At 42.0% G+C, this 24,498-nt stretch overlaps 1 protein-coding gene across 12 annotated transcripts; it reads right to left on the bottom strand.

Annotated features, from left to right (window-relative positions):
* Positions 1-3,248: 3,248 nt before the first annotated feature.
* On the bottom strand, positions 3,249-24,015 carry usp7 (ubiquitin specific peptidase 7 (herpes virus-associated)). Of its 12 annotated transcripts, none has more exons than XM_058049145.2 (31): positions 23,524-24,015; positions 20,561-20,674; positions 20,264-20,462; positions 19,621-19,759; positions 19,430-19,518; positions 19,220-19,328; positions 18,982-19,112; positions 18,046-18,100; positions 17,878-17,958; positions 16,933-17,023; positions 16,637-16,719; positions 15,300-15,409; positions 14,241-14,418; positions 13,725-13,869; positions 13,471-13,601; positions 11,579-11,713; positions 11,383-11,484; positions 11,200-11,305; positions 10,747-10,839; positions 10,582-10,649; positions 10,318-10,418; positions 10,076-10,229; positions 8,795-8,862; positions 8,429-8,537; positions 7,040-7,117; positions 6,857-6,957; positions 6,661-6,760; positions 5,971-6,090; positions 5,246-5,317; positions 5,061-5,151; positions 3,249-3,755 (listed from the first exon to the last, which is right to left on the bottom strand). In XM_058049145.2, exons 1-31 carry the CDS (start codon positions 23,603-23,605, stop codon positions 3,649-3,651), a joined length of 3,342 nt encoding a protein of 1,113 aa, XP_057905128.2. In that variant the 5' UTR covers positions 23,606-24,015; the 3' UTR covers positions 3,249-3,648. The 12 variants fall into 12 exon arrangements, with proteins under 12 accessions (XP_057905128.2, XP_057905129.2, XP_057905132.2 ...); XM_058049146.2 differs by having other exon boundaries at positions 8,429-8,531; XM_058049149.2 differs by having other exon boundaries at positions 14,262-14,418.
* Between the last annotated feature and the right edge of the window lie 483 nt (positions 24,016-24,498).

Below are 24,498 nucleotides of genomic sequence, written 5' to 3'. Positions count from 1 at the left end.
GTTATGAATATATGAATGTTTTATTTCTACATGAAACAAAAATGTATTAATTATAATACTCATTAAGACAACAAATTAGACGAAAAGACCATTTGAGACAACCTAAATGAAACTACTAGAACTAAGCAATAATAGTATCCTTACGCAATATATATATTTTTATAACAGATATTTTAACATTTTTATATTGTGTTATCATTAAAAGGCATTTAATTGTTGGATTATGAGAAAACTAGTGGCTCAACAGTGCCCCCAGTGGTGTACATTGGTAAAAGCCGAAAGTGACACGAGTGCTAAACAGTGCCTCCAGTGGTGTACATTGGTAAAAGCCGAACGTGCTCACTAGTGCCCCCAGTGGTGTACATTGATAAAAGCCGCAAATGACACTAGTGCTAAACAGTGCCTCTAGTGGTGTACATTGGTAAAAGCCGGAAGTGTCACTAATGCTAAACAGTGCCTCTAGTGGTGTACATTGGTAAAAGCAGAAAGTGACACTAGTGCTAAACAGTGCCTCTAGTGGTGTACATTGGAAAAAGCCGGAAGTGTCACTAATGCTAAACAGTGCCTCTAGTGGTGTACATTGATAAAGGCCGCAAATGACACTAATGCTAAACAGTGCCTCTAGTGGTGTACATTGGTAAAAGCCGAAAGTGTCACTAATGCTAAACAGTGCCTCTAGTGGTGTACATTGGTAAAAGCCGAAAGTGACACTAGTGCTAAACAGTGCCTCTAGTGGTGTACATTGGTAAAAGTTGAAAGTGTCACTAATGCTAAACAGTGCCTCTAGTGGTGTACATTGGTAAAAGTCGAAAGTGTCACTAATGCTAAACAGTGCCTCTAGTGGTGTACATTGGTAAAAGCCGGAAGTGTCACTAATGCTAAACAGTGCCTCCAGTGGTGTACATTGGTAAAAGCCGGAAGTGTCACTAATGCTAAACAGTGCCTCTAGTGGTGTACATTGGTAAAAGCCGGAAGTGTCACTAATGCTAAACAGTGCCTCTAGTGGTGTACATTGATAAAAGCCGCAAATGACACTAATGCTAAACAGTGCCTCTAGTGGTGTACATTGGTAAAAGCAGAAAGTGACACTAGTGCTAAACAGTGCCTCTAGTGGTGTACATTGGTAAAAGTCGAAAGTGTCACTAATGCTAAACAGTGCCTCTAGTGGTGTACATTGATAAAAGCCGCAAATGACACTAATGCTAAACAGTGCCTCTAGTGGTGTACATTGGTAAAAGCCGAAAGTAACGTTAGTGCTCACTAGTGCCCCCAGTGGTGTACATTGGTAAAAGCCGAAAATGCTCACTGCATCTCCATTCCCATGTTTACTCAAACAAGAGGAAGTTTGAACATTTTTGTCTAATCTATAATCTGTCCACAAAAATTGTGTATTAAAATGTATTTTATACTGTGATAGTAACTCAGTGCTGCCCCTTGAGGTAAAACGTGGTACTACAAATTGGTTAGTTTTAATGGCCTTTTTTTTTATAATTTAACAAGTAATTTTAGGTCTCAGTCCTCCACCTCAGCCATTATAATTTGATGATAAAGTGTGGATTAAAGATTCAACTGCAAAAAATTTTAACTCAGTAGTACCGTCACCAAAGTTCATCGAGGTCAACCACTCGTAAAAGAAGCTGCAGGGTTTCAATTTTTTTTTTTTTTTGTAGAAAATTTTATTCAACATACATTTTCCAGCAAAAAGGCAATATACAGGAATAGTTTGTCGTACACTGCTGCTACACTGAGGATTTTAAATTTAAAAAGATCAAAAATGAAAATGTGATTCCGCAGGTCATCTTTAGTTTGCACTGCACGTTTTGGGAGACAAGACAAACCCGATGCAGTTAGTTTGGAAAACAAATCCAAAATGTAACAGAATAGAACTGTCAAATGGTACATCAGGAACGCAAAGAAAAAAAAAAAAAACAAAAACAAAAGAAAAAAAAAAAAGCCTACACACAAGAAATATGAACAACCGGCTCCTTCTGTACCCAACAACAAAGGCGAGTGTTTCTTTAAATTTTACACGTCCATATTTTTTTTTTTTAAATATACAATTCTTAAATGTTGTCTTTACAGAGCCCGCTATGCGCTATGAGAGGAGCATTCCATCTGTGCTTTGAAAAGAAAAAAATAATTTCATAATGATTAAAGTTTTCTTCCAATGCTGGTTTTTGCCTCTACACAATCCTCTTAACCCGGTCAAGACTGCAAGCCTCCTTGCCACACGGGGGCGACACTTCCACTCAAGGAGATGGGAGGGATGGAGGAAGAAGACCAAGATGGTTTAGTACCAAACAAGGAACAACCAAGAGAAGCCGAGTAAGATGCTAATCTGTTGTGTTCCTCACAAAAAAGAAAAAAAAAAGAATCCAAAATGGAGATTTTTTTTTTTTTTTACCAATCCTGAGAAACCGCTGACATTAAGTGCCAATGTGCAAGATGAAATACAGACAAAATTCTTCCTCATTTTTTTTCCCATTTATTATTTTTTTTAAACATATGCAGTGGAATCTTATTACTTTATAATAATAATAATAATAATAACAAGTTCTGCAGAAAGACAAAAAATATTTTTTTGCTCCCAACAAAACTAAGTGAGAAAGAACTGTGTGCGTAAACGTGGAAATACTTGTTTTTTTTCTCGTTGTTGTTGCACTAAAAAGGATGGGAGCAGAAAAATGTAAGAAGCACACTCAGGCTTTGCAAAAAAAAAAAAAAAAAAAGAGGATGGATGCCACCACTTTTCCCAGCACTTCTCTCTCTCTTCTTCTTCTTGTTGTTGTTGTTGACAAATTGTCGGTCAAAAAGTGGCCTTTTTTGTCCCTCTCTCTCCCTGTCAGTTAGTCCTTGCAAACGTACTTCTACTAAACTGTCCTCACAGCAGCAGCAGCAGCAGCAGCGTGATGCCTCTCTTCAAACGAGTCTTCATTAAAAAAAAAAAAAAAAAAAAAAAAAAAAAAAAAAAATCAAACCCAAAACAAAATAAAACCAAAAAAAAAAAAATACTCAACGGGGAAAAAACAAACATGAGTGAGGCGGAAGAAAGGGCGGGGGAAAAAAATTAGGTCTAGAACTTTTGTTATGTATATTTATAGATATATACATTATAGTATAATATTTTATACTCATGTCTCCACTTATTAAAATTCAATTTCTGCCACTCCCAGGCAACAAAAACAGGCAGCCAACAGTTAAGAGAAGCCGGGGGAAAGAAAAGGCTCGTAATATGAAAAGGGATTGCTTTTAAAAAAAAAAAAAAAAAAAAAGGGGGGGGGGGGGTTGGGGGTCGAACCGGTGGATGGGTTAAAAAAAAAAAAAAAAAAAAGGATAAAGTTGGTGGAATTAATTTTTGATAAGGGATGATCCATCAGCTGCAGCGATATCGGCTGAAGACAGTGCCAAGTGTGGCGCTTGTTGGGGGTGGAGGGGGTTGAGGGGGTGGGGGGGTCCAGGCAGGGTGTCGAGCGCCCACACACACACACACACTCACACAAGCGCACACTTCCACACACGGTTGGTTACAGTCAGTTATGGTGTGAAGTGGGTCGGGGAGGAAGGAAGGAAGGCGGGGGCCGTAGGAAGGAAGGAAGGAAGGAAGGAAGGAAGGAAGGAGCAGGGCCAAACAAGGAAGGACGGGCCGCTTTAGTTGTGGATTTTGATTGCTTTCTCCAGGTAGGTGTAGCGCCCTCTCTTTGGAGCTTTGTTGAAATGATCCAACCCAAGCCAGGGGCGCGGGTGGGACATGTTACCTGCAGAACGGGAGGGTGGGGGGGGGGGGGGGGACACGTGAGAAACCAGCGGGATGCGGGCAAGCTTCGCCGTGGCTCACTTGCAGCAAAAATACAATAATCGGAATAATCGGATGATATCGGCCTGCATCTAATTGGGTGTCCCAATTCAGTATCTTCATCCAATATCAACCGGATGGCGCTCCACACTTATATCAAGCATTAGTGCTTTTCTTCCTGTCACTCACACTGTGCACTGCAGCCGCGGATACCCGGCGGATGTAAACTATTTCTTTTTTTATTGCAGTCTACCAGTTATTATTCACTTATTTTTCTTACTTACTTACTCCGGTTTCCTCCCACATTCCGAAAACATGCTAGGTTAATTAGCAACTCCAAATTGTCCATAGGTATGAATGTGAGTGTGAATGGTTGTTTGACTATGTGCCCTGTGATTGGCTGGCCACCAGTCCAGGGTGTACCCCGCCTCTCGCCCCGAAGAAGACAGCTGGGATAGGCTCCAGCACCCCCGTGAGGATAAGCGGTAGAAAATCAATGAATGAATGAGTTCTTCTATTTTGTGTGGAAGTGGTAACTTTGTGGCTTCTTATTTTGTCTTTCCCCACCCTCGGTCATCTCTAAGTGGCGTTTGCATGTTCTCCCTGTGCATGTGTGGGTTTTCTCCGGGTTACTCCGGTTTCCTCCCACATTCCAAAAATATGCTAGGTTAATTAGCGACTCCAAATTGTCCATAGGTATGAATGTGAGTGTGAATGGTTGTTTGTCTATATGTGCCCTGTGATTGGCTGGCCACCAGTCCAGGGTGTACCCCGCCTCTCGCCCCGAAGAAGACAGCTGGGATAGGCTCCAGCACCCCCGTGAGGATAAGCGGTAGAAAATCAATGAATGAATGAGTTCTTCTATTTTGTGTGGAAGTGGTAACTTTGTGGCTTCTTATTTTGTCTTTCCCCACCCTCGGTCATCTCTGTGTGGAGTTTGCATGTTCTCCCCGTGCATGCGTGGGTTTTCTCCGGGTACTCCGGTTTCCTCCCACATTCCAAAAATATGCTAGGTTAATTAGCGACTCCAAATTGTCCATAGGTATGAATGTGAGTGTGAATGGTTGTTTGTCTATATGTGCCCTGTGATTGGCTGGCCACCAGTCCAGGGTGTACCCCGCCTCTGGCCCTAAGACAGCTGGGATAGGCTCCAGCACCCCCGTGAGGAGAAGCGGTAGAAAATGAATGAATTCACTTATGAACAGATCCAGACAGGAATTGGGTACTTCAGAAATCCTAATGCGTTGTGGTAAAAAGGAGCACATACCTGGCTGTGGTTCAAAGTCCTTTAGGTTGACCTCGTACTCGTCTTCGGTGATGTACTGATGCCGACCCATCATCACAATCGCAAACTTGAACTGCAGGATGGAGTTAAGCCAACCCCCCCAGTGTGTTAAAAAGGGGGCGACAGGTGCTTTTACAGATATCGTGTGTGTGTATCGTTATCGTCACCTTCTCAAACTCTTTCTCCTGGATATCCAACATAGTCTGGATCCTCCTCATCACCTCCCGAAAAGACTCGCCCTGGTGGTAGACGGGGAGAAGTGAGGTGAGAAACGGGGGGCGCGGCAAGATGATGGAATGTAGTGTTTTCGCCACAGGACTGCAATCTACTTGCGGTGGAGGGCAGGGTGGGGTCTAATTTGCATAACTGGTCAAGACATGTTTTTTGACGGATGCCACGGGAGACAAAAAGCAAGACAAAACACACATATATATATATTATATGGAATTATTGGTTGTTATTTTATGTCTTATGTAGTCATAAGCAGCTTTCCATGCCCTAATTATGAAAATAATATCCCCTTATTATATTATATATATATATAATATGATACATACATACATATATATTACCGACACACACATATATACATACATACATAATATAATAAGAGGATATTATTTTCATAATTAGGGCATGGAAAGCTGCTTATGACTACATAAGACATAAAATAACAACCAAAAAAAAGTCACTACTATTATTCTTTCTTTATATCTCTATACACTGCAGGGACACAGACGGTTGCCGCTAGCATACCGAGCTAACTAGTTAGCCTCCCTGATACAAAGTGTTTCAAAAAAGTGGTGAAGTAGCACAAAGATGTTACCACTTCCACACGGAATGAGAGACCCCCAAAAAATATATGAATGTATGGAAACAGGGGCACACAGACCTGTCTGATTTTGAGCAAGAAGGGGATCCCAAACGTGCCGAAGACTTCCTTGTGAAAATGAGCAACCGGGATGAGCAGTTCACTGTCCTTGTCCAGATCCACCTGGTCCACAGGAATCTCCTGGATGAGGAAGACCGGCAAGATGGTTAGCAGCGGTTAAGTCATTGTCAAATACATTATAGGTTTTGGAGCACTGTTGTGAAAACTACTGGTAATATTGATATCTATGAGAGGGGGGGGGGGGGATATTTATTTATTTATTTTTATTTGGGCAAAAATATGAAACATTACAGTGCGTTTCTTACATCAATCAAAATATAACTTTCCATTATTTACATTTGTATTCAGCTATCTGATCACAAGCCCAAAAGGAGTAGGCTTATAAATGCCTACCCCTTTTTCCATTATATATTATTATCAGTGTAATATTATTATTGTTATAATCTTTATTATTACCATCATTAATATTACCATTTTCATCATTATAGTTAATTTTTGGATTTTTTTTATTATTTACTTTTACAGATTTAATTGCTTCTTGTAGAGTGCTGTATCATTCCATCTGTTTTCCGAAATCCGCAGTATTTGTGCTTTTATTGTCAATTTATTAGCCCACTTCCCCCCCCTTTTTAGTCTTGTGCATTTAAGTCGAGATTTTTTTTTTTTTTTTTTTTTAATTTTCACACTTACCTCTATTCTGAAGGTGCGACTGGCAGCCGGAGATAAACATTCTAGAAGCTCGTCCTCCTGGTGAACCCCGATGATTTTATAGCTTACTATCTCTAACAGCCTGGGAAGTGGGGGAGGAAGGAAAAGGAGGAAGTTCAGGCTCTTGGATTCTAACACACACACACGGCATTTCATCATACCGAAGCAGGACAAATACCTGAGCTTCTCGGAGCCTTTTTCGGAGAGCTCCACTGCCTTTTTACATTCATCCAACAGGTCCCGAACACAGCCGTGCTTGTCGGGATAGAGTGTGATCTCCTGCGGAAAGCGCACAAGTGCACGGTTTGACGCATCCGGGTTATTATGGTGCGGTCGCGTGGATGTTGTGGGGGCGTTTTACCTCCTCTCTGAACTGGGTGTTGAGCCATATGGATTTAAAACTCCGCCTGTTTTCAAAGTCGGTGATCTTCATTTTCAACTGTGCATGAAAAGAAACAAATGACACAAATGCGTGAAATATTGTTGTGCGGAACCAGTTCCACGCGTCTGCTGGTTTTCTTATGAAAACGTCATCCGTCAGTTGCCAAATGCGGCTTATCTCACCTACCACAGTTCCACATGTCCAAAAGGAGTAGGAAGAAGCAAAGCTTATTAAATCCTACCCCTCCATCTGGTACCTTTACAATCGGTAACTGTTACATTTGTTCACTTCCTGCTTTCCATAATACAGTTTTCCATAATACAGTTTACTTTTTCAATCAGTAACAGTTTCATTTGTTCACTTCCTGCTTTCCATAATACAGTTTACTTTTACAATCGGTAACTGGTTCATTTGTTCACTTCCTGCTTTCCATAATATAGTTTACTTTTACAATCAGTAACAGTTTCATTTGTTCACTTCCTGCTTTCCATAATACAGTTTACTTTTACAATCAGTAACTGGTTCATTTGTTCACTTCCTGCTTTCCATAATACAGTTTACTTTTACAATCAGTAACTGGTTCATTTGTTCACTTCCTGCTTTCTATAATACAGTTTACTTTTACAATCAGTAACTGGTTCATTTGTTCACTTCCTGCTTTCCATAATACAGTTTAAGTTTTTTATTTATTATTTTTTTAATAATGTACCTTGTACTGAAGTACGAGGTGACCATACAATGACATAATGGGTACCATAGTATCTGGTACTTTTACAATCAGTAACTGTTACATTTGTTCACTTCCTGCTTTCTTAATATAATTTAAATTTATTTTAATTTTATTTAATTTTAATGTTTTTAATTTTATAAAAAATATATAATTTAATTTTAATTAACAAATTAAATGTAATTAAAAAAATTGAAAAATACATTTAATTAACTTAATTTTATTAACTTTTATTGATAATATATTTTTATTGTCACGTACCGAAGTACAAGGTGATATGAGCATCCAATGACATAATGGGTACCATAGTAAGTGTAACAGTAACAACTGCTTGTATTGTTTCTTGAATTGGCTCATCGTTGTGCATTGTTTGAGTTCCTTACTCAATCCATTCCATAGTTTGACTCCACATACTGAAATGCTATGGCTTTTTAACGTAGTCCTAGCATAGAAGTGTTTCAAATGTAGTTCTTCCCTGAGATCATATTTCTCCTCTCTTGTAGAGAAGTATTGGATGACAAGACTAAAACAGGTGAACTCAACATCTGATCTGAAAGCAGCAGTCGTGGGATGAAGTCCACTTGAGATTGAACGTCAAACCAAACTATAAATAAGAGAAAAGGAAAAAAAAACAAACTCACCTGCTGATAGTAGAGTTTCTTGGGCTGCCGGGGCTTAAAGAATTGCAGCAGTTCCCGGAGTGTTCCCTCATAGTTGTGTCTGAGAGGATTCCCTGGACCGTCCCTGTACCTGGCCACCACACCACCAGGCAGGGGGGGAGGATGCAGAAAAAGGGGGAGGAGAGAAAGCAGGGAAAAGGGGGGAGGCGATGATAAAGAGCAAGGAGGGTAGAAGAAGAAGAAGAAAGAGGCGGGAGGAAGAGGGGAGACAACAAAATAAGGTGGGGGGGGACAGGTTATGCAACATTTCTACTATAGGGACTCCATGATGATGAGAGCTCATGCAGGCCGCTATGGTTTTTGGTGTGTATGAGACAAGCCTCCTACCCCTGTGACTTAAAGAACTGCAGCAGCATGGGGTCCGTGTTCAGTCTTTGCGCTACCGTCTTAGCCACCTGACAAAACGACAAAATGTTTACATTTTAAAAATCCATGTTTCCCAACCTTTACCGTACCACGGCGCATAAATATGGATACACATGATGTAGCGGAGAAGCGTTAACTGTTGCTTTGCTGACACTTTTACTGTTGTAAACAAATCATTTTCACAACAGTTAAAAGTGACTGACGGCTGCAAGCGTTATGTCCCGCCCTCTTCCATTATTGTTAGTTATCATTTAATGGCTAAGCTGATTGTAACAACGGAATGAGTGCAAATTATTGCTCGCTTCGGAGACATTTGTTTGCGCGCACACGCATGTGCTACGGAGACATACGTGTCTGCAAGACAACTGCATGTGACTGCCATGAAAACCAGTCATTGTCAGCCCAAAATGCAATAACTGGAGGATTTTAGTGCAGTTTAAAAAAAAAAAAAAAAAAAAAAAAAGTAAAAATATTTTTCTATTTTTTAATATACATTTTTTTACAATAACTCACTATAAACTATAATTATATAGTTGGTGGTGATTCAATTTTTTTCTGGTTTAAAAAAAAATCTATTTTTTTAATTTGTTTTTTTTTTTTTTTTTACAATTACTGTCACTATAAAGTATAATTATATCGTTCTTGTTAATACAAAAGTAAATTTTTTCTGGTTAAAAAAAATAGTTTTTTCTATTTTTTAATTTACGTTATTTTTTTATTAATTTTTTTACAATAACTGTCACTATAAACTATAATTATATCGTTCTTGTTAATACAAAAGAGTGATTGAAAAAAATCACTGGTGACATGTCAGCCGGTGGTGGTGATTAAATTTTTTTCTGGTTTAAAACAAAAAATTCTATTTTTTATTTACAAATTTTTTTGTAAAATTATTTTTACAAAAATCACTGGTAACATGTCAGCCGGGGGTGGTGATTAAATTTTTTTCTGGTTTAAAACAAAAAATTCTATTTTTTATTTACGTAATTTTATTTTATTTACAATTTTTTTTGTAAAATTATTTTTACAAAAATCACTGGTAACATGTCAGCCGGGGGTGGTTAATTTTTTTTCTGGTTAAAAAAAAAAAAAAGTAATCTTGAGTCTCTTCAAGAGAAATCGGATCACGGCACAGTGGCTCTGGGAATCAAACAATGCCTCCCTTTTCACGTCCCCCATAACAATGACAGGGAGACACCTCATTTTGCCTCTATTAAAATAACCAGCGTAGATGAGCCGTACCTGAAAATAGTTCATGCGGTTAGAGAGCGTGACCACGAAGCCCGGGTCGTTGTGGATGGTCTTGTCACAGAAGATGACATCCACTCTGTAGTAGAGATCCCGGAAATATTCCTTGGCCGTTGGCAGCTCACTGCTGTCGTTCTCTGGGTCGTCCCTACATGATATTCCGAGGACAGCGGACGAGATCAAGACAGCGGAACGAGCGAGTTTCTTTGTTGGGTCTCAAACATGTGGCTTCTTACTTCTGGAAGACAATGATGTCCCCGTCCATGAGCTCATCCAGGGCCTTGTCAAGAGAGACGTCATAGTCCTGTATGCGCTCCGTTAGGTTGGGCTTTACTTCCTGTACGGCACAAATGAGATTGTGGGGCATTTAGTGTGTTGTAACGACCAAGTGTGAGGAAACCAACAGACGCTACACAAGAGAAGCTTGCATGAAAGGAGCAGAGGAGTGAGAAGAGGTGGTTGGAATGTGCCAACAAGTGCATGCTACAGAAATAGATCACCTCATAGAGGATAAGGCTAGTTTCCTGCTGAAACCCTGCTCGCTCACACATGATTGGCAGCAGGTCTCCTAGTTACGGGGAGAGATGAGCAGAAATAACATTTACACCATTTTTTTTTTTACCCTCCATTGTTTGTACTGCTACACGGATGCTGCCGATACTTACTTATTTTGCAGGATATAGGCGTGTAGATATGTCCACAATAATTTAAGCTTCTTGTTTTTGGGTCGTACATCTTCAAGAACAACATGACATCATCTAAAAAGGAGAGATATGCCACAAATATTGGTAATTTATTTCATCACAAACGTGTTCAATACATTGTTAACATGACAGTTTTCCCAGCAGCACTGATTTAAATTTTGACAAGCAAGAAATTGTGGATTTTATATCATGGTATAAAGGACATTAATTATTCATTTTGATAATCTGAAGCAAGTTTATGTAGCCAAGCTAAGATACAAAAAAAAATATGTCAAAATGGTATAAAAACACCATTAATATAAATAATAATTACTATAAGAATAATTATTCATATTTCACACATGGCTCTGTTTACGACAAACAAATGACTGAAATATTGAAAGTATTGATATGTCACTATTTTGTTTTACTTACGATCTTTGTCAAACTTGGGTAACGTGGCCCCACTGGCTGCTAGCTCGGGATCCACGGTCTCCAGAAATATTGTCCATGGATTCTCATTGTCACTCAAGCCAATCATCTAAAACAGGAAAATAAATGATAAATAAAAACTAGGAAAAGACAGTAAAACATACAATTTGAAACGCAATCACTGACCGACTTGTTGCAGTCAGCCTCGTAGTCGAGCATAGCGGGTCGCTTGGTGCCGTTGCTACGGGCTTGCATGGGCCACAACCTCATTTGCTCCTGCGGGAAACCCTGCAAGCACATCGCAGCTCACTTTCAAAGCGCCGTACGTTTGTCGGAAAACGGTGACAGGGTGGAGGGGTTGGAGTGAGAGGCGTTTTCTCACCATGGTCTGGGACAGGTTCTGGACAAACTCTTGCAGCGTAGAGCTCTTCAAGACTTTGAAGACCGTGTACTTCACCTTCTCCTCGTCGTACATGTCATTCCCCTGGTGACCGCAGAACTGATCCTCTGTCACCATCTGGGCACAGGAAGAACGACAACTTGGGTTGGATGAAATCTTGTAGGACAAACACTTTAAATCATGACAAAATGCCAAATACTGGAGAGACTTGCTGTCAACTTAACCACGGCAGTGTTTGTGGCAGCCCGTCATAAGTACATTTGGACCGCCACAGATATAAGTCTGACGGAATACGATGACAAAGTCGGAGGCATTGGTGTTGCCAGTTTAGCAAGTAATCAGATTCCTGTACATCCTCCTTTTTCCCTCCAAAAAAGTGGCAGCCCGCCATAAATACATTTGGACCGCCACAGATATAAGTCTGACGGAATACGATGACAAAGTCGGAGGCATTGGTGTTGCCAGTTTAGCAAGTAATCAGATTCCTGTACATCCTCCTTTTTCCCTCCAAAAAAGTGGCAGCCCGCCATAAATACATTTGGACCGCCACAGATATAAGTCTGACGGAATACGATGACAAAGCTGGAGGCATTGGTGTTGCCAGTTTAGCAAGTAATCAGACTCCTGTACATCCTCCTTTTTCCCTCCAAAAAAGTGGCAGCCCGCCATAAATACATTTGGATCGCCACAGATATAAGTCTGACGGAATACGATGACAAAGCTGGAGGCATTGGTGTTGCCAGTTTAGCAAGTAATCAGACTCTTGTAAATCCTCTTCCCCCCCCCCAAAAAAGTGGCAGCCCGCCATAAATACATTGGATCGCCACAGATATAAGTCTGACAGAATACGACGACAAAGCCGGAGGCATTGGTGTTGCCAGTTTAGCAAGTAATCAGACTCCTGTACATCCTCCCCCCCCCCCCCCAAAAAAGTGACTAGAGAGAAATCTAGGGAAGAGAGAGACGCCCTCCAGCAACCCACCGCAGCCGCAAATAGATTGAACTCCTGTGGGAAATACGGTCACAAATAGATCTGGCGTTTGAAGGCAACATGCAACAGTTGCTGGATGAAATGATGCTCCAAAATGTCATTGTCAATATTGGTAAACATTAGCAGTTTCTCATTTGAAATGTACTTCCTGAAGCAAAGTGTACTTTGTCCTAAACAAGATTGAAAGCCGAGACATCCACTATCTCATCATATGTCCTCGGCAGACATGCTGGCCTGCTGTGTCACCTGACAGGAAGTGTTCCGGATCAGTATTTTTCCAATGTTTTTTTATACTGGAAAAATCTTGCGGTTGCAAACTGTCACCACGACCTCGCACGTGCATCGCTAAATCTATTGGAGGAACGAGGAAATCAGCTACGTGTTGCCACACGCCACAATTACATAATATTTGCAGAAAATGATTAATAAATGCTAATTTATTATTATTATTATACGATTTCTCACAGTGGTTGAAAATCACTATTCTAGATAACAACGCCATAAGGCATAAGTAGCAGCCTTTGAATATGCTTTCCAGAAACATTTCAGATGATCTCAAAAACAGCCTTTAGAGCAAGGCACTGTTTCATATCCGGCGTCAAGCAGCGGCACATATCCCGATATAACCAAAACAGCAGCACACTTATGACAAACTGCGGAGACATTGTTCTTTTTATGGAACAGCTCTTACAGACAAAAATGTGTGTTCGTCGGGAACATGCAGGAAATGAGCAGAAACCAAATTCAATTTGCTTTCACCCAGAAGCAGCAACAACAATAAAACAGAAAATATCATGTATACCATAATACAACTTTGGGGAGCATCATCATCCATCGCGTGAAAAAAAAAAAAAAACTTGAAATGGGTGTCCCAGTTCTTTACCTGAACTTGCATGTAGAGATGAGCCTCTTGACGTTCCTTCCTTTTCTGGGCCTCTACTCTCTTCTCCTCCTGAAGGCGTTCCACCAGCTGCTGGGGGATGTCCACGTCCGTCATGGGCAGCAGCACCTCACCTGGGATAACAGAAAGTGGGCGTGGAGAGCCAAAGTGGGAATTAAGCACGTGTAAACCGAGCCCGCCATTGATGAGATCCACTCTTCCATATATCCCGTGTTAGGAGATAAGATGTTACGTACTGAGTTTGGACTCCCGGATGTAGACCAACATGTACGCGTTGGTGCAGTGGCGAACTGAGAGGTCGTCGTCGTGTCCGCCGTAGTTGTGCTCGATGGCCTCCTCCTTGGTGCAGCGTGACACCACGTCGTCGTCGAACTTGCACCACTGCAGCAGAACAAAACGGCAGACGGAGAAGAAAAGCGAGGAGAAAACACTTAAGACAACCATTTATGTAAAGTGACTCAATTCAGACGACATGATACATATTCATTATTGTTCTGCAGCATCCAAAGCATTGATGCTACAAGTCGTTCTGTGGCTGATGTTCTGTCAAAGTGATATTCTGCACGCTACAGCAAGGGAATTTCCAAGCAAGACTGCTTTTAAAATCATGAACCATCAAGCATATCATCATTCGTGCATTAGACCGTACATACATCAAATAACACAAATAAACTATTCCCATCCAAATACACACATTTTTTTGGTGAAAGATATATAAATATATACATATATAAAAAAAAAATTGTTCTCACAATTGGTTCCTTGACACTCACTTTGCCGTCTCCTTTGGGGTTAAGATAGACGACGTAGTGACCGCCATGGTTGTCCCCGCTGTGCACCAGCACAGCGTGCAGGATGTAGTTGGCCGGGTCCTTGGAGTCGGGCTTCTGAAGGAACTCATCCAGTGGTAGCTGATCGGGGAACTCAAACCTACGGACAGCACAATAACAGGAACAGTATAAGGAAAAATGTTGAAGACGCAAATTTAAGTTGAACCAGTAAGACTATAAAAAAAAAAGTCAGCAGTTGAATTATTAATCAAGTACTTTGATGCAAGTTCACCTGCACCTCATCCCCAAGGCTTTTGCTGCTTGTTTTATTCATTCAACACCTTGAAGCGTCACAAGGATGGAAAACAAACACCTGTTTCTCCATGGCGTGCGACTGTGCTGGCAAAGTGTCACACGGTCCCCCAGTGGATTGCCAGAACAACCATTAATGGCCCCTAAAGCTTTATACCGGATAGGGTAGCCCACTTTCAAATCGATCAATGTCAACACTAGCTTGGTAATGCAGTCGGGGCACACACACACACACACACACACTTTACAGGCAGTTCAAGCACTGTTGCGGCAAAAAAAAAAAAAATAGAGCACCTTGTACTACATCCATGTACTACTGGGAACAAAAAAGGTAGACTCTAGGGGTGTCGCAGCGTCTTGAGAGATTAAAAATGTGGCAGGAATAAAAATAGCAATAAATAAATCACAAAATAAATGAAAATTAACTTTTTTTTGGCCGCCTCCATGTATTTTCTCTTTAGTCTCTCGTCCCCAAACAGGCAGAAAGCGCATTCAGCACCTGCATGCTTCACAGAACAGCCCTCCATAGATAGAACAGTCATACAGTGGGGGGGGGGAACAGTGCAAGGGAGCCTCACGAGGAGCAACGTGAGCCTATGCCAAATTTGTTCCAATTAATGTTAAAATCTCGTCTTGCTCTCGTTGACCCGACCTCAAGCATGGTCTTGTGACACCCGTTAGTCTCATTTTGTGTGAAACTGGAAGAAAAAAAAAAAAAACGATCCCTACCTGTCATTAATCTTGATGTTTTGGTCGGTCTGCGGGTCGTACATGAACCTCATCAGCTGCAGATGAAGGATCGGCGGGAAAGTGAGGAACTTCACTCCTTTTTCTGCCTCCTGTACATCAAACAAGAAGTTGGTCAGGACATTGTGATTTTCGTCGGAAATGCCAGCTTGAATGAACACCCTAATTCCGAGGAACTGAGTTTTAATGCATGAATCTGTACGGAATATATGATGGACGATGAGCCAATTGAAGAAACAATACAAGCAGTTGATGTTTGCTAAATACAAGGATGGAGAGTCTTGAACCAGTCATGATGTGCTATATATATATATATATATATACACAGTAAAGTCTCGTTATATCGATATTCTCGGGAGTCGGAAAAAATACCGATATAACCGGACTATCCATATATCCGATCCTGCGCCGAACTGCATTAAAAGTGGGCAGATCTTTGATATGGCATGTAATTTTCTCCTTGAGTTCATGGATTGCGTATCTAGCATGCTTTTGTACTACAATAAATTTTGTACTACAGTAAATAAAAATAAACTTACGCTGTATGATTACCGGTTACCGGGACATAATTCACCCCGGAACTATCGATAGGGAAGGCGTTGCCACCCGGAGGGGTAGGCGCGAGGGACGGGTGTTTTCCGCTGTGTGTGCTGCACTCTGGTGGTGGAAGTGTGAAAAATAAAGTTGACTGGAAGCAGCCGTTCGCCGTGTTCTTTTTTGGTATTGAAATCCTTAAGCAAAGATTGATTTAAGCTGCTTTTGTATCGATATAAGCAGACCAAATTGGCTGGCGGGAGATGAAAAGGGCATCCTAGTAACCGGATGATCATAATAACCGTGTATCGTACTAACGGAGCTAATTATATCATAAAAGACTAGAAATTTGCCGGGAAATGAAAATAGTATCGTAATAAGTAGTCATTCGTTTTAACCAATATCGATATAACGAGACTTTACTGTATATATCACTATATTGACACTTACTATGGTACCCATTATGTCATGGTATAGTCATATCACTTCGTACTTCGGGACGTGACAAAAAAAAATTAAATAAAATTAAAATAAAGTAAAATTATATTAGGAAAGCAGGAAGTGAACAAATGTAACAGTTACTGATTGTAAAAGTACCAGGTGGAGGGGTAGGATTTAATAAGCTTTGCTTCTTCCTACTCCTTTTGGACATGTGGAACTGGGAACTGATTATGGGATGCATTCAATTGTAATCTGATGCATGTTCAAATGAAATTAAACCATCACCATTACCATATATGCTTGGTGTATGCATGACGGCGGCTCATGCCAGAGTGAAACCTCACCTGCAGGCCATGCTCTCCCGCGTCGTATTTGTTGTCTCCGTCTAACTGTTCCGTTGCGACATAATCCTTAAATGACTCAAATACTGGAGACAGGAAGGAACGTTCATGTGATTAGAAACCAAGTGTTTCAAAACAAGAACATAAGACATTGTGATCAAGACTACCGACTGAAACATACTCTTAAAGAAAAAAAAAAACATGAGCTAATTTCCCAGAAGATGGCGTACATCCTGGCAGATGAACTGTGCTTTTACAGACAGTGCCAAAAGTCCCAGAGTTGCCGTGTTGATACTCACTGTTCTTCTTTCCTTTTATGCTAAGTTGGATGTCGTAGTAATCCTCTATCCGCTCCGATCGGTAGTCCACATGCTTGCACTGGATATATGACTGGTGAGAAACGACATTTAGATTACATACGCATAACATTTAGATGAACACAGTAATTCAACACAAGATTTCATCATTTCTATATACTACTTTTATATTCATTCTTTCATTCTTTTCTACCGCTTATCCTCACGGGGGTAGCGGGGGGTGCTGGAGCCTATCCCAGCTGTCTTTGGTACACCCTAGACTGGTGGCCAGCCAATCACAGGGCACATATAGACAAACAACCATTCACACTCACATTCATACCTATGGACAATTTGGAGTCGCCAATTAACCTAGCATGTTTTTGCAATGTGGGAGGAAAACGGAGTACCGGGAGAAAACCCACGCATGCACGGGGAGAACATGCAAACACCACACAGACATGACCGAGGATGGGGGAAAGACAAAATAAGGAGCCAAAAAGTTACCACTTCCACACAAAATAGGAGAACTCGATTCATTCATTTTCTACCGCTTATCCTCACAAGGGTTGCGGGGGTGCTGGAGGCTAGCCCAGCTGTCTTCTTCGGGCGAAAGGCGGGGTACACCCTGGACTGGAGGCCAGCCAATCACAGGGCACATATATAGACAAACAACCATTCACACTCACATTCATAACTATGGACAATTTGGAGTTGCTAATTAACCTAGCATGATTTGGAATGTGGGAGGAAACCGGAGTACCCGGAGAAAACCCACGTATGCACGGGGAGAACATGCAAACTCCACACAGAGATGGTCGAGGGTGGGATTGAACTCGGGTCTCCTATACTTTCATATTGATGAAGCAATTTAATAAAATGTGGACTTCTACCAACACACTCAAGGAAGAAGACTCAAAAGGATGCACAATAAGAAAGATAACATACCACCATCTTTCCTCTGAAGAGCTTAGGGATGGTTCCCTCAACACAAGTGCCTTTCATTTTGTTCTCCACATTGTCCAGGAGCTGAAACACACACAAAGAGTAGTTTTTTTTTTTTTCCCTGCCATCTCACACATTGTTTACCAGATAGATGTTTTTGCGAGAACTCACCACTCGGCAGAGCTCCTGCACGTCATGTTGCATGAAACTATCAAGAGTTTCCCACCTGCAACACAAAGGCAGTGCACCTCGCTATTACAGTGGGAATGCCAACATCTGACTAATACTCAGAATACTTGCTAAACAGCCTAATATACTGCAGTGTATTATAGTGGCAAACATGATTATGTTGTCACATCAGATTAATAAAGGTGGAGTGTAGATTTCTATCATGACTGACACAGATCGCCGTTTCTGGTTAAGTATGAACGCGGTGCAGTAATAGACATAAGAGCAATCTAATTTGCATAGAGTGGTGTTTCTCAAATAATGATGTATGCCCTTCAAGGTGGTAGGGACTTTCAGAGACTTTACTTAGAAGCTCGATAGGGGGAAAAACACGAGAAAAAAATATTGTGTACCTTAAAAGGGGGCGGGGTATTTATTCCACCAGCTCATTTTCATGGCATTATTACAGGTGGTCCCGTTTACAATGTTCTGTGGTTATGAACGCGCCCCATAAATTAATTAAAAACTCTATTTTGGGCTGTAAACACGAGACTCATTCGAGCTACAGAGATTGCGGGCGGAAGAAAAAGAAAGCAGTCACCATGGAAGTGGAAATGAACACCATTTTTTTGAAAGCTAATGAATGCTACAGAGGTCATGGAGTCCATGCGCTGTTACAAGGAGATCTGGGAGGAGGTGGTTATCATGAGATGGCAGGAATAAAAGTTTCATTTCATTCTTGTTTTTCATCTTTTTAATACCGTCCATGTGTTCTGCGTACCGTGAGTGACAGGTGAGTTAATTTAGGTACAAGTTCTGAGTTAATCAGTCTAGGAAGAAACCCGAGGACCACCTGTATTAGCATTTTACTGGCAACGATCAAACAACCGCTGCAGTAGTTTCTAATTTTAGTCAGTGACGGAAAAATCTATGTATTACCCGAAGGACTTTGTGAGTTTCTTGGTGCCGACGGGCTTGTCGCTGTGTTGCAGCTCGTAGAAAACCCTCTGCAAGGCCAGGGGAACGCTCTTGGATGAGTCGTCTCCCTCCGTGGGCATCATGTACACCGCCTGCAAGCAGAAAAGACACACGGTGTAGAATTTTGTCAAAAAAGATTTAAATGATACATTAAGCCAAACTGTTTAGAATTATTGCTGCGGTAAGACAAACATCATACCCGACGTAGCTGGTTGGTGAAGAAGAGTGTCTGTAGCAGGCTGTTCATATAGCAGGTAGCGCCTTGGTTCTTGAGACCGACGTAGCCTGTGTGTTTCTTTGAGTCCCAACTGGTTCCAAACACACGCAGACAGAGCATACATTAGTTTTCACCTTTATTCAAATTTCAAGCCATGACAGACAAATTTTTTTTTAAAAAAAAGGTACGTACGCCACTCCGTGTGGGGCATCTGCCTGGACGTAGACCTCAAATGTGACTTTGTCATCATCGATAAAGCCCCTCTCTGGGTCGGTCACATCCTGAGGAACAATGTCAGAAACGTTACTCATTTTTTGAAAAAAAAGAACAGAACACTGACCAACTCAGCAAACAGATGAATATTTAGGAATTGAAATACATACGCTCCAGGACATAAAGTTTGAAAAGCCCCAGTCATTCTCTTTGTGGAAGAATAGGTGAACAATCCTGCGACTGAAGGATTTCTCGTCATCTTTGTAGTTGATGATCTTGAGCATGGCCTGAGCGTGGCACGACCACGACCTGAAGGCAACAACGATTATGAGGCCTATTTTTTTATTTAAAGCACGGGTGTACACTGCATTAACAAGGGAAATAAATGTCAAAGTCTGCAGTAATTTTAGAGGAATTAAGTCAAAATGAAGAAAAAAATATATAATTTTAGTAGCATAAAGTTGAAAAATTTAAGTTGGAATATTATGAGAAACAAATAACCTGGTTGCAGAAAAAGAATGTGACAAGAATAAACTAAAAACTTGCAAAGTCATTATTAAAAGAACAAAATTTACAACAACCAAGTTTAAATAGTTGGGAAAAAACTGCTGTAATTTACAAGAAAAGTAAGGGGGGGTGTATTTTAATAATTTTTTTTTTTAATTTTCTGGGAATAAACTTGTAAAATGCGGAAAAATGTCTTTCCAACCAACTCCGATTTAAAGGACGTCTCTGCACAATGTCAGTATTTTCAGCATTTTCCCTCCGGGTGAGAGGTTTGACAACACCGCAACGCAAGGACGGGACACCTACGTGGAGTCTGACTCGGCGTTACACTGCAAAAAGAAGCCCACGCTCTTTTGGTGCGGCCGGTCGGCGTAGAAGCGCGGCATCACCATGATCTTCCACGGGAGGTTGCGGACGAAGCAGGAGGGGCTGAGCACGGACTCGCTCAGGCGGCTGAAGCGCTCCACCACAAACCTGAAAGTCGCTTCTGAACGCCAGCTGGTGTCTACGGTGAAATGGGAGGAAATGAGAAGCGGAGAGACTCTGGGTGTTTAGATGAATGCAGAGGGGGGGGAAAAACACTAATTTTGCGTCAATGCACACCCTCCTCACCGTCCTCCATGTCCTCCTCTGTGTTGTTGTGTCCGTCTGCCATGGCCAAGTTGCCATTGATTACTGGGTTGGCTGGAATTCTTGGAGGGTCGTCGGTGTCACCAGCTGTACACAAAGAAAGAAAATACAGTAAGTCAGTTTGACAGGTGGACCGTCGCGGCAACAAACTCAAATACATATCACTGGGAACCAATTTCCACAAAAAGATGACGCATTTATTTACAATTCATGATCCAGGAGCTTATGATAATATTTAGTCCTAACTCAAAAGGTCATGTGAATATGAGGATGGACTAAAAAAAAAATGCTGACCCACTTATGAAGGATGGAGTCTCAATTCTCATACTAACGAGCACAAAAATAAATCGAGAAACATATATGGACACCATGCAATTGTGACTGGAGCAGCATTAAACTGTAATTCTAGCCTCTGACAACAGCTGTCACGAGCGCTTGATCCTCCATCTAATTGACCACTAAACAGTGATGACGCATTGTTAATTAAGTTCCACCCAAAGCTGTGTCCATGTTAAATAATACTCTAATCCTCCGGTGGATTAGGAAAGTAAACATTCATCTCATAAAATACCTAATTAAATTATTTTTTTATGCCGCCAGAGCCTATCCCGGTTGTCTTTAACAATGACAACATTGCTCGTCATGCCCAGAGAGATGCCTGAGTGGGTTTGGAATTAGTTTTTCCACAACTGGAAGTTGGGGAAATCAATGTGGAGGGGTCACCAACTGGAAAATAAATGATATTTTATCAGGGGAATTTTCCGCAACTTGCCATTGAAACCGATAGTATGCAGTTGTGTTTGTCAGCTTCCTGACAATTAGAACAAAAAAGTGTCACTTGTGTCTGGAGTTGATGACGTCCAAACAAGTGACTGTTTCCTGCAGGCACATAATAATGATAATTATAATGTTTCTTTTTCCTCATCCCCATTCAGGCGGCCTTTTAACAACGACTGCAGTGCCAAAATCTCAACGGACTTGATGTAGGATTTTGCATTCAGCAGAAATAAAAAAATAAATACAGTGTGTACAAGTACAAAAGTATGAATTGAAAAACCACCAGGGCGACTTCACTCCAATTTAGCAATTAGTCAGGCTTGAAAAAGCCTGGAGGGCGTGAATCACATTCGTTTAATATGCTCTTTATTTTAGCATAAACGCATATGAATACCATCTTATTATGCATTAATTTGGACTCTGTTAATTAAACTACACACTACCTGGTTGGCTTCTGACTAACTTTAGCTCGCTAACCAATATAATGTGCATACAAAGCAGGCTTGGGAACACTTGCTACACCACAGTAAGATCAAAAGTTAAAATTGTAAAGTCTAAATATTAAAAATATATATATATTTTGCAGTATGCCAATTTCAAGCACCCATTTGAACGAGCAGGCCTGTGTGCTTGTGATGCACGACATTTGTCCAGTGTTAAAAACAGAAAATTAAATCAATGGGAATAAATGACGCAGTGATGCTGAGGACTGACAACAGTCGTGTACTCGGTCCAAAACTGGAAAAAAAAACACCACACGATCAAAGCGTTCTCTTGGCTGACGTGGAATGAGGAATACTTGGAATGATGCTAACAGATGTGTCCAGACTGGAGGGTGGACAAAACAAAAACAGAGATCATTAAAAATGGCGAGCTCCATGCTGTTTGGTCTGCCATACAATGAAGCAGCAAATCCCCGCGCTGCTCCGCCGTGGGCCTGGCCTTTCTGGAACTGCAAAAGCATTTAGTAGCCTTGCAGTCAACGTTGCACTAATGAATTTAACTTTAACGATCGTGTAGGTGTTTTTTTTTTTTAATTAGATGCTACCTCCATTAAAGTCAACGCGCGTATTATATCATTGTCAACTCGGCAAGTCCGGGTTGACGCATCTGCGTTAGCTACTTAGCTCGTTAGCAAACACTTAGCCAGTGTCCATCGAGAGGCCGTCATTAGCCACCATTAGCTGCGGGTGACAAGTACCAGCCGACAACCCGTGATAAAAGCTAAACGAGAAATGTCAACGACGGCTAGAGACAACAGGGAAACGTTACATACGCGTGGCATTGATCGAATGTTTAAGACTGGCGCAGTTGCCAAGAGGAAGGTTGCAAAACACAAAGCCACCATTTTAGAACGCCACACACCCCCTCCACTAGCGTTAGCCGAGAAGCTAACTAACGTGCTAGCCAGCGAATAAGCGTAATCAAGTGGGCCTTGAGGCTAATTGGCTAGCTTCAAATTAGCCGCCAATGTCCGTACGATTTGCCGACTTACCTGTACATTTGTAAGACTGTGATTATAGTTAAATTTAATAATTTTGCATCTGAAAGGACATAATTCAAGTACAGGCCTCAGCTTGTGTTTTTACGCTATCAAACACGATGCTAACTCACCATTGCCGAAGGGCTGCCTTGAACATAACTAAATCCAACACTTTTTAAATTGCGTTTATCAACGTAAAAAACACACTTGCCCTATTCGCAGTTGCGAAAAGCTGTCAAAACCGGACACAAGTGACTGGAGCACAACAATGGTGTTTTACCCAACAATACGTCCGGGGTTGATTGGCACGCTTACAAGCACAGTGTTTACAATTGCACATCAGCACCGTCCCGCTTCGTAACTCGCAGTAATCAATGATGCACGTCACACTTAACTCATAGAATGAATGAATTGTTATTTTTAACACTCTTGATCGGTCGGTCGCCTGGTATTCCCAAGTAAAATGCGGGTGCAAGCAAACAAACTAGCAAAGCTTCCAACGCGAAATGAGGTCAGCTCCACTCAAGTGTGCTGCAACGGCCGCGCAATCAGCAATAACGCAGCCGGCTAGCTCCGGGCCCCCTATGTTTACTGGAAAGTTCACCCTCCCATTGCGTGGATCCAACTTCGTGCACACACCCAAGCTAGTATAGTGCTGCCAAGTGCAATGACTAACCTTCCATCTCCATGTCCTCCGGCTCGCTGAGCTGCTGCTCGCCGGCTTTCTGCTGCTGCGTGTGGTGATGGTGGTGGTTCATGTCGGCAGCTTTTGTCGTCGCGATGCGGGGCTCCCTGCTATCTTTGTTATCGTCGACGTTGTCCAGGGCCGGTTCGGATGGGAACCGGGTTCTGGACTGTTGCTGCTGAGGTGTGGTAGGATGCGGAGGTGGGGTGGACCGGTCGAGCCTAGGCGGCCGGGCCTGCTCTGCTGCGACCTCGGCCTTGTCCGCTGTCAGCGCCGGGGAGTGAGGAGGGGAGGTCGGCGGGGGAGCGGGTAAAGAAACGCGGACGTATTTGCTCGCTATTCGCCCAATTTCGGCGCCTTTGTTGGGGAGCTGGTTGACGGCGGGTGGCTGGATGAGTCGGGGCTCCGACGAGGGAGGCCCGCTGAAAGGAGCTAAATGATCCCTGCTTTCCACCGGGAAGTGTGCAAAGAGACGACCCGCACCTGGTGGAGCAAATAGCCGGTTTACAGCTAGCTTTAGCTACCTGACACAAGGTAGCCAATAATGGATACAACAATGGCTGCTGCAGTATAACTGCACATTCAACAACTTTGCCTGCGATATCCCCAGTCCGTGCGCTCCGCTGCGTGTCCCTCGTCTGGGGAAGAGCGGAGAAGAAAGCTATCCATTCAATTCGTTACTGTGGAAGTTGGCGCGGCCCGACATCAAACAATTCCCTAAAAGAGCGAATGGCAAAACTCGGCAAGGTCGTCGCATTCCCGTCTGTAAGCGGCGTTCCCCAAGAGGAATGTGCCCGGTCATGCAGCGTTTAACTGAGCGGCGTTCGGCCCTCGACACGCTCCCTCCCGTCCGTTTGTGCTCGGCGGTGAGTGTGTTGGAGTCAAAATGGCGGCTGCGCTCTTCTCTGAAATGTCACATCCGCATGGAGCTCCAAACACACTACGCCCGCCCAGCCCCGACCGGGT

This window comes from Doryrhamphus excisus, linkage group LG16 (genome assembly GCF_037039965.1).
Source record: "Doryrhamphus excisus strain RoL-2023G ecotype Guam linkage group LG16, RoL_Dexc_Guam_v1.1, whole genome shotgun sequence".
Lineage (NCBI taxonomy): Eukaryota > Metazoa > Chordata > Actinopteri > Syngnathiformes > Syngnathidae > Doryrhamphus > Doryrhamphus excisus.
This window is presented reverse-complemented; position numbering and strand designations above follow the sequence as displayed.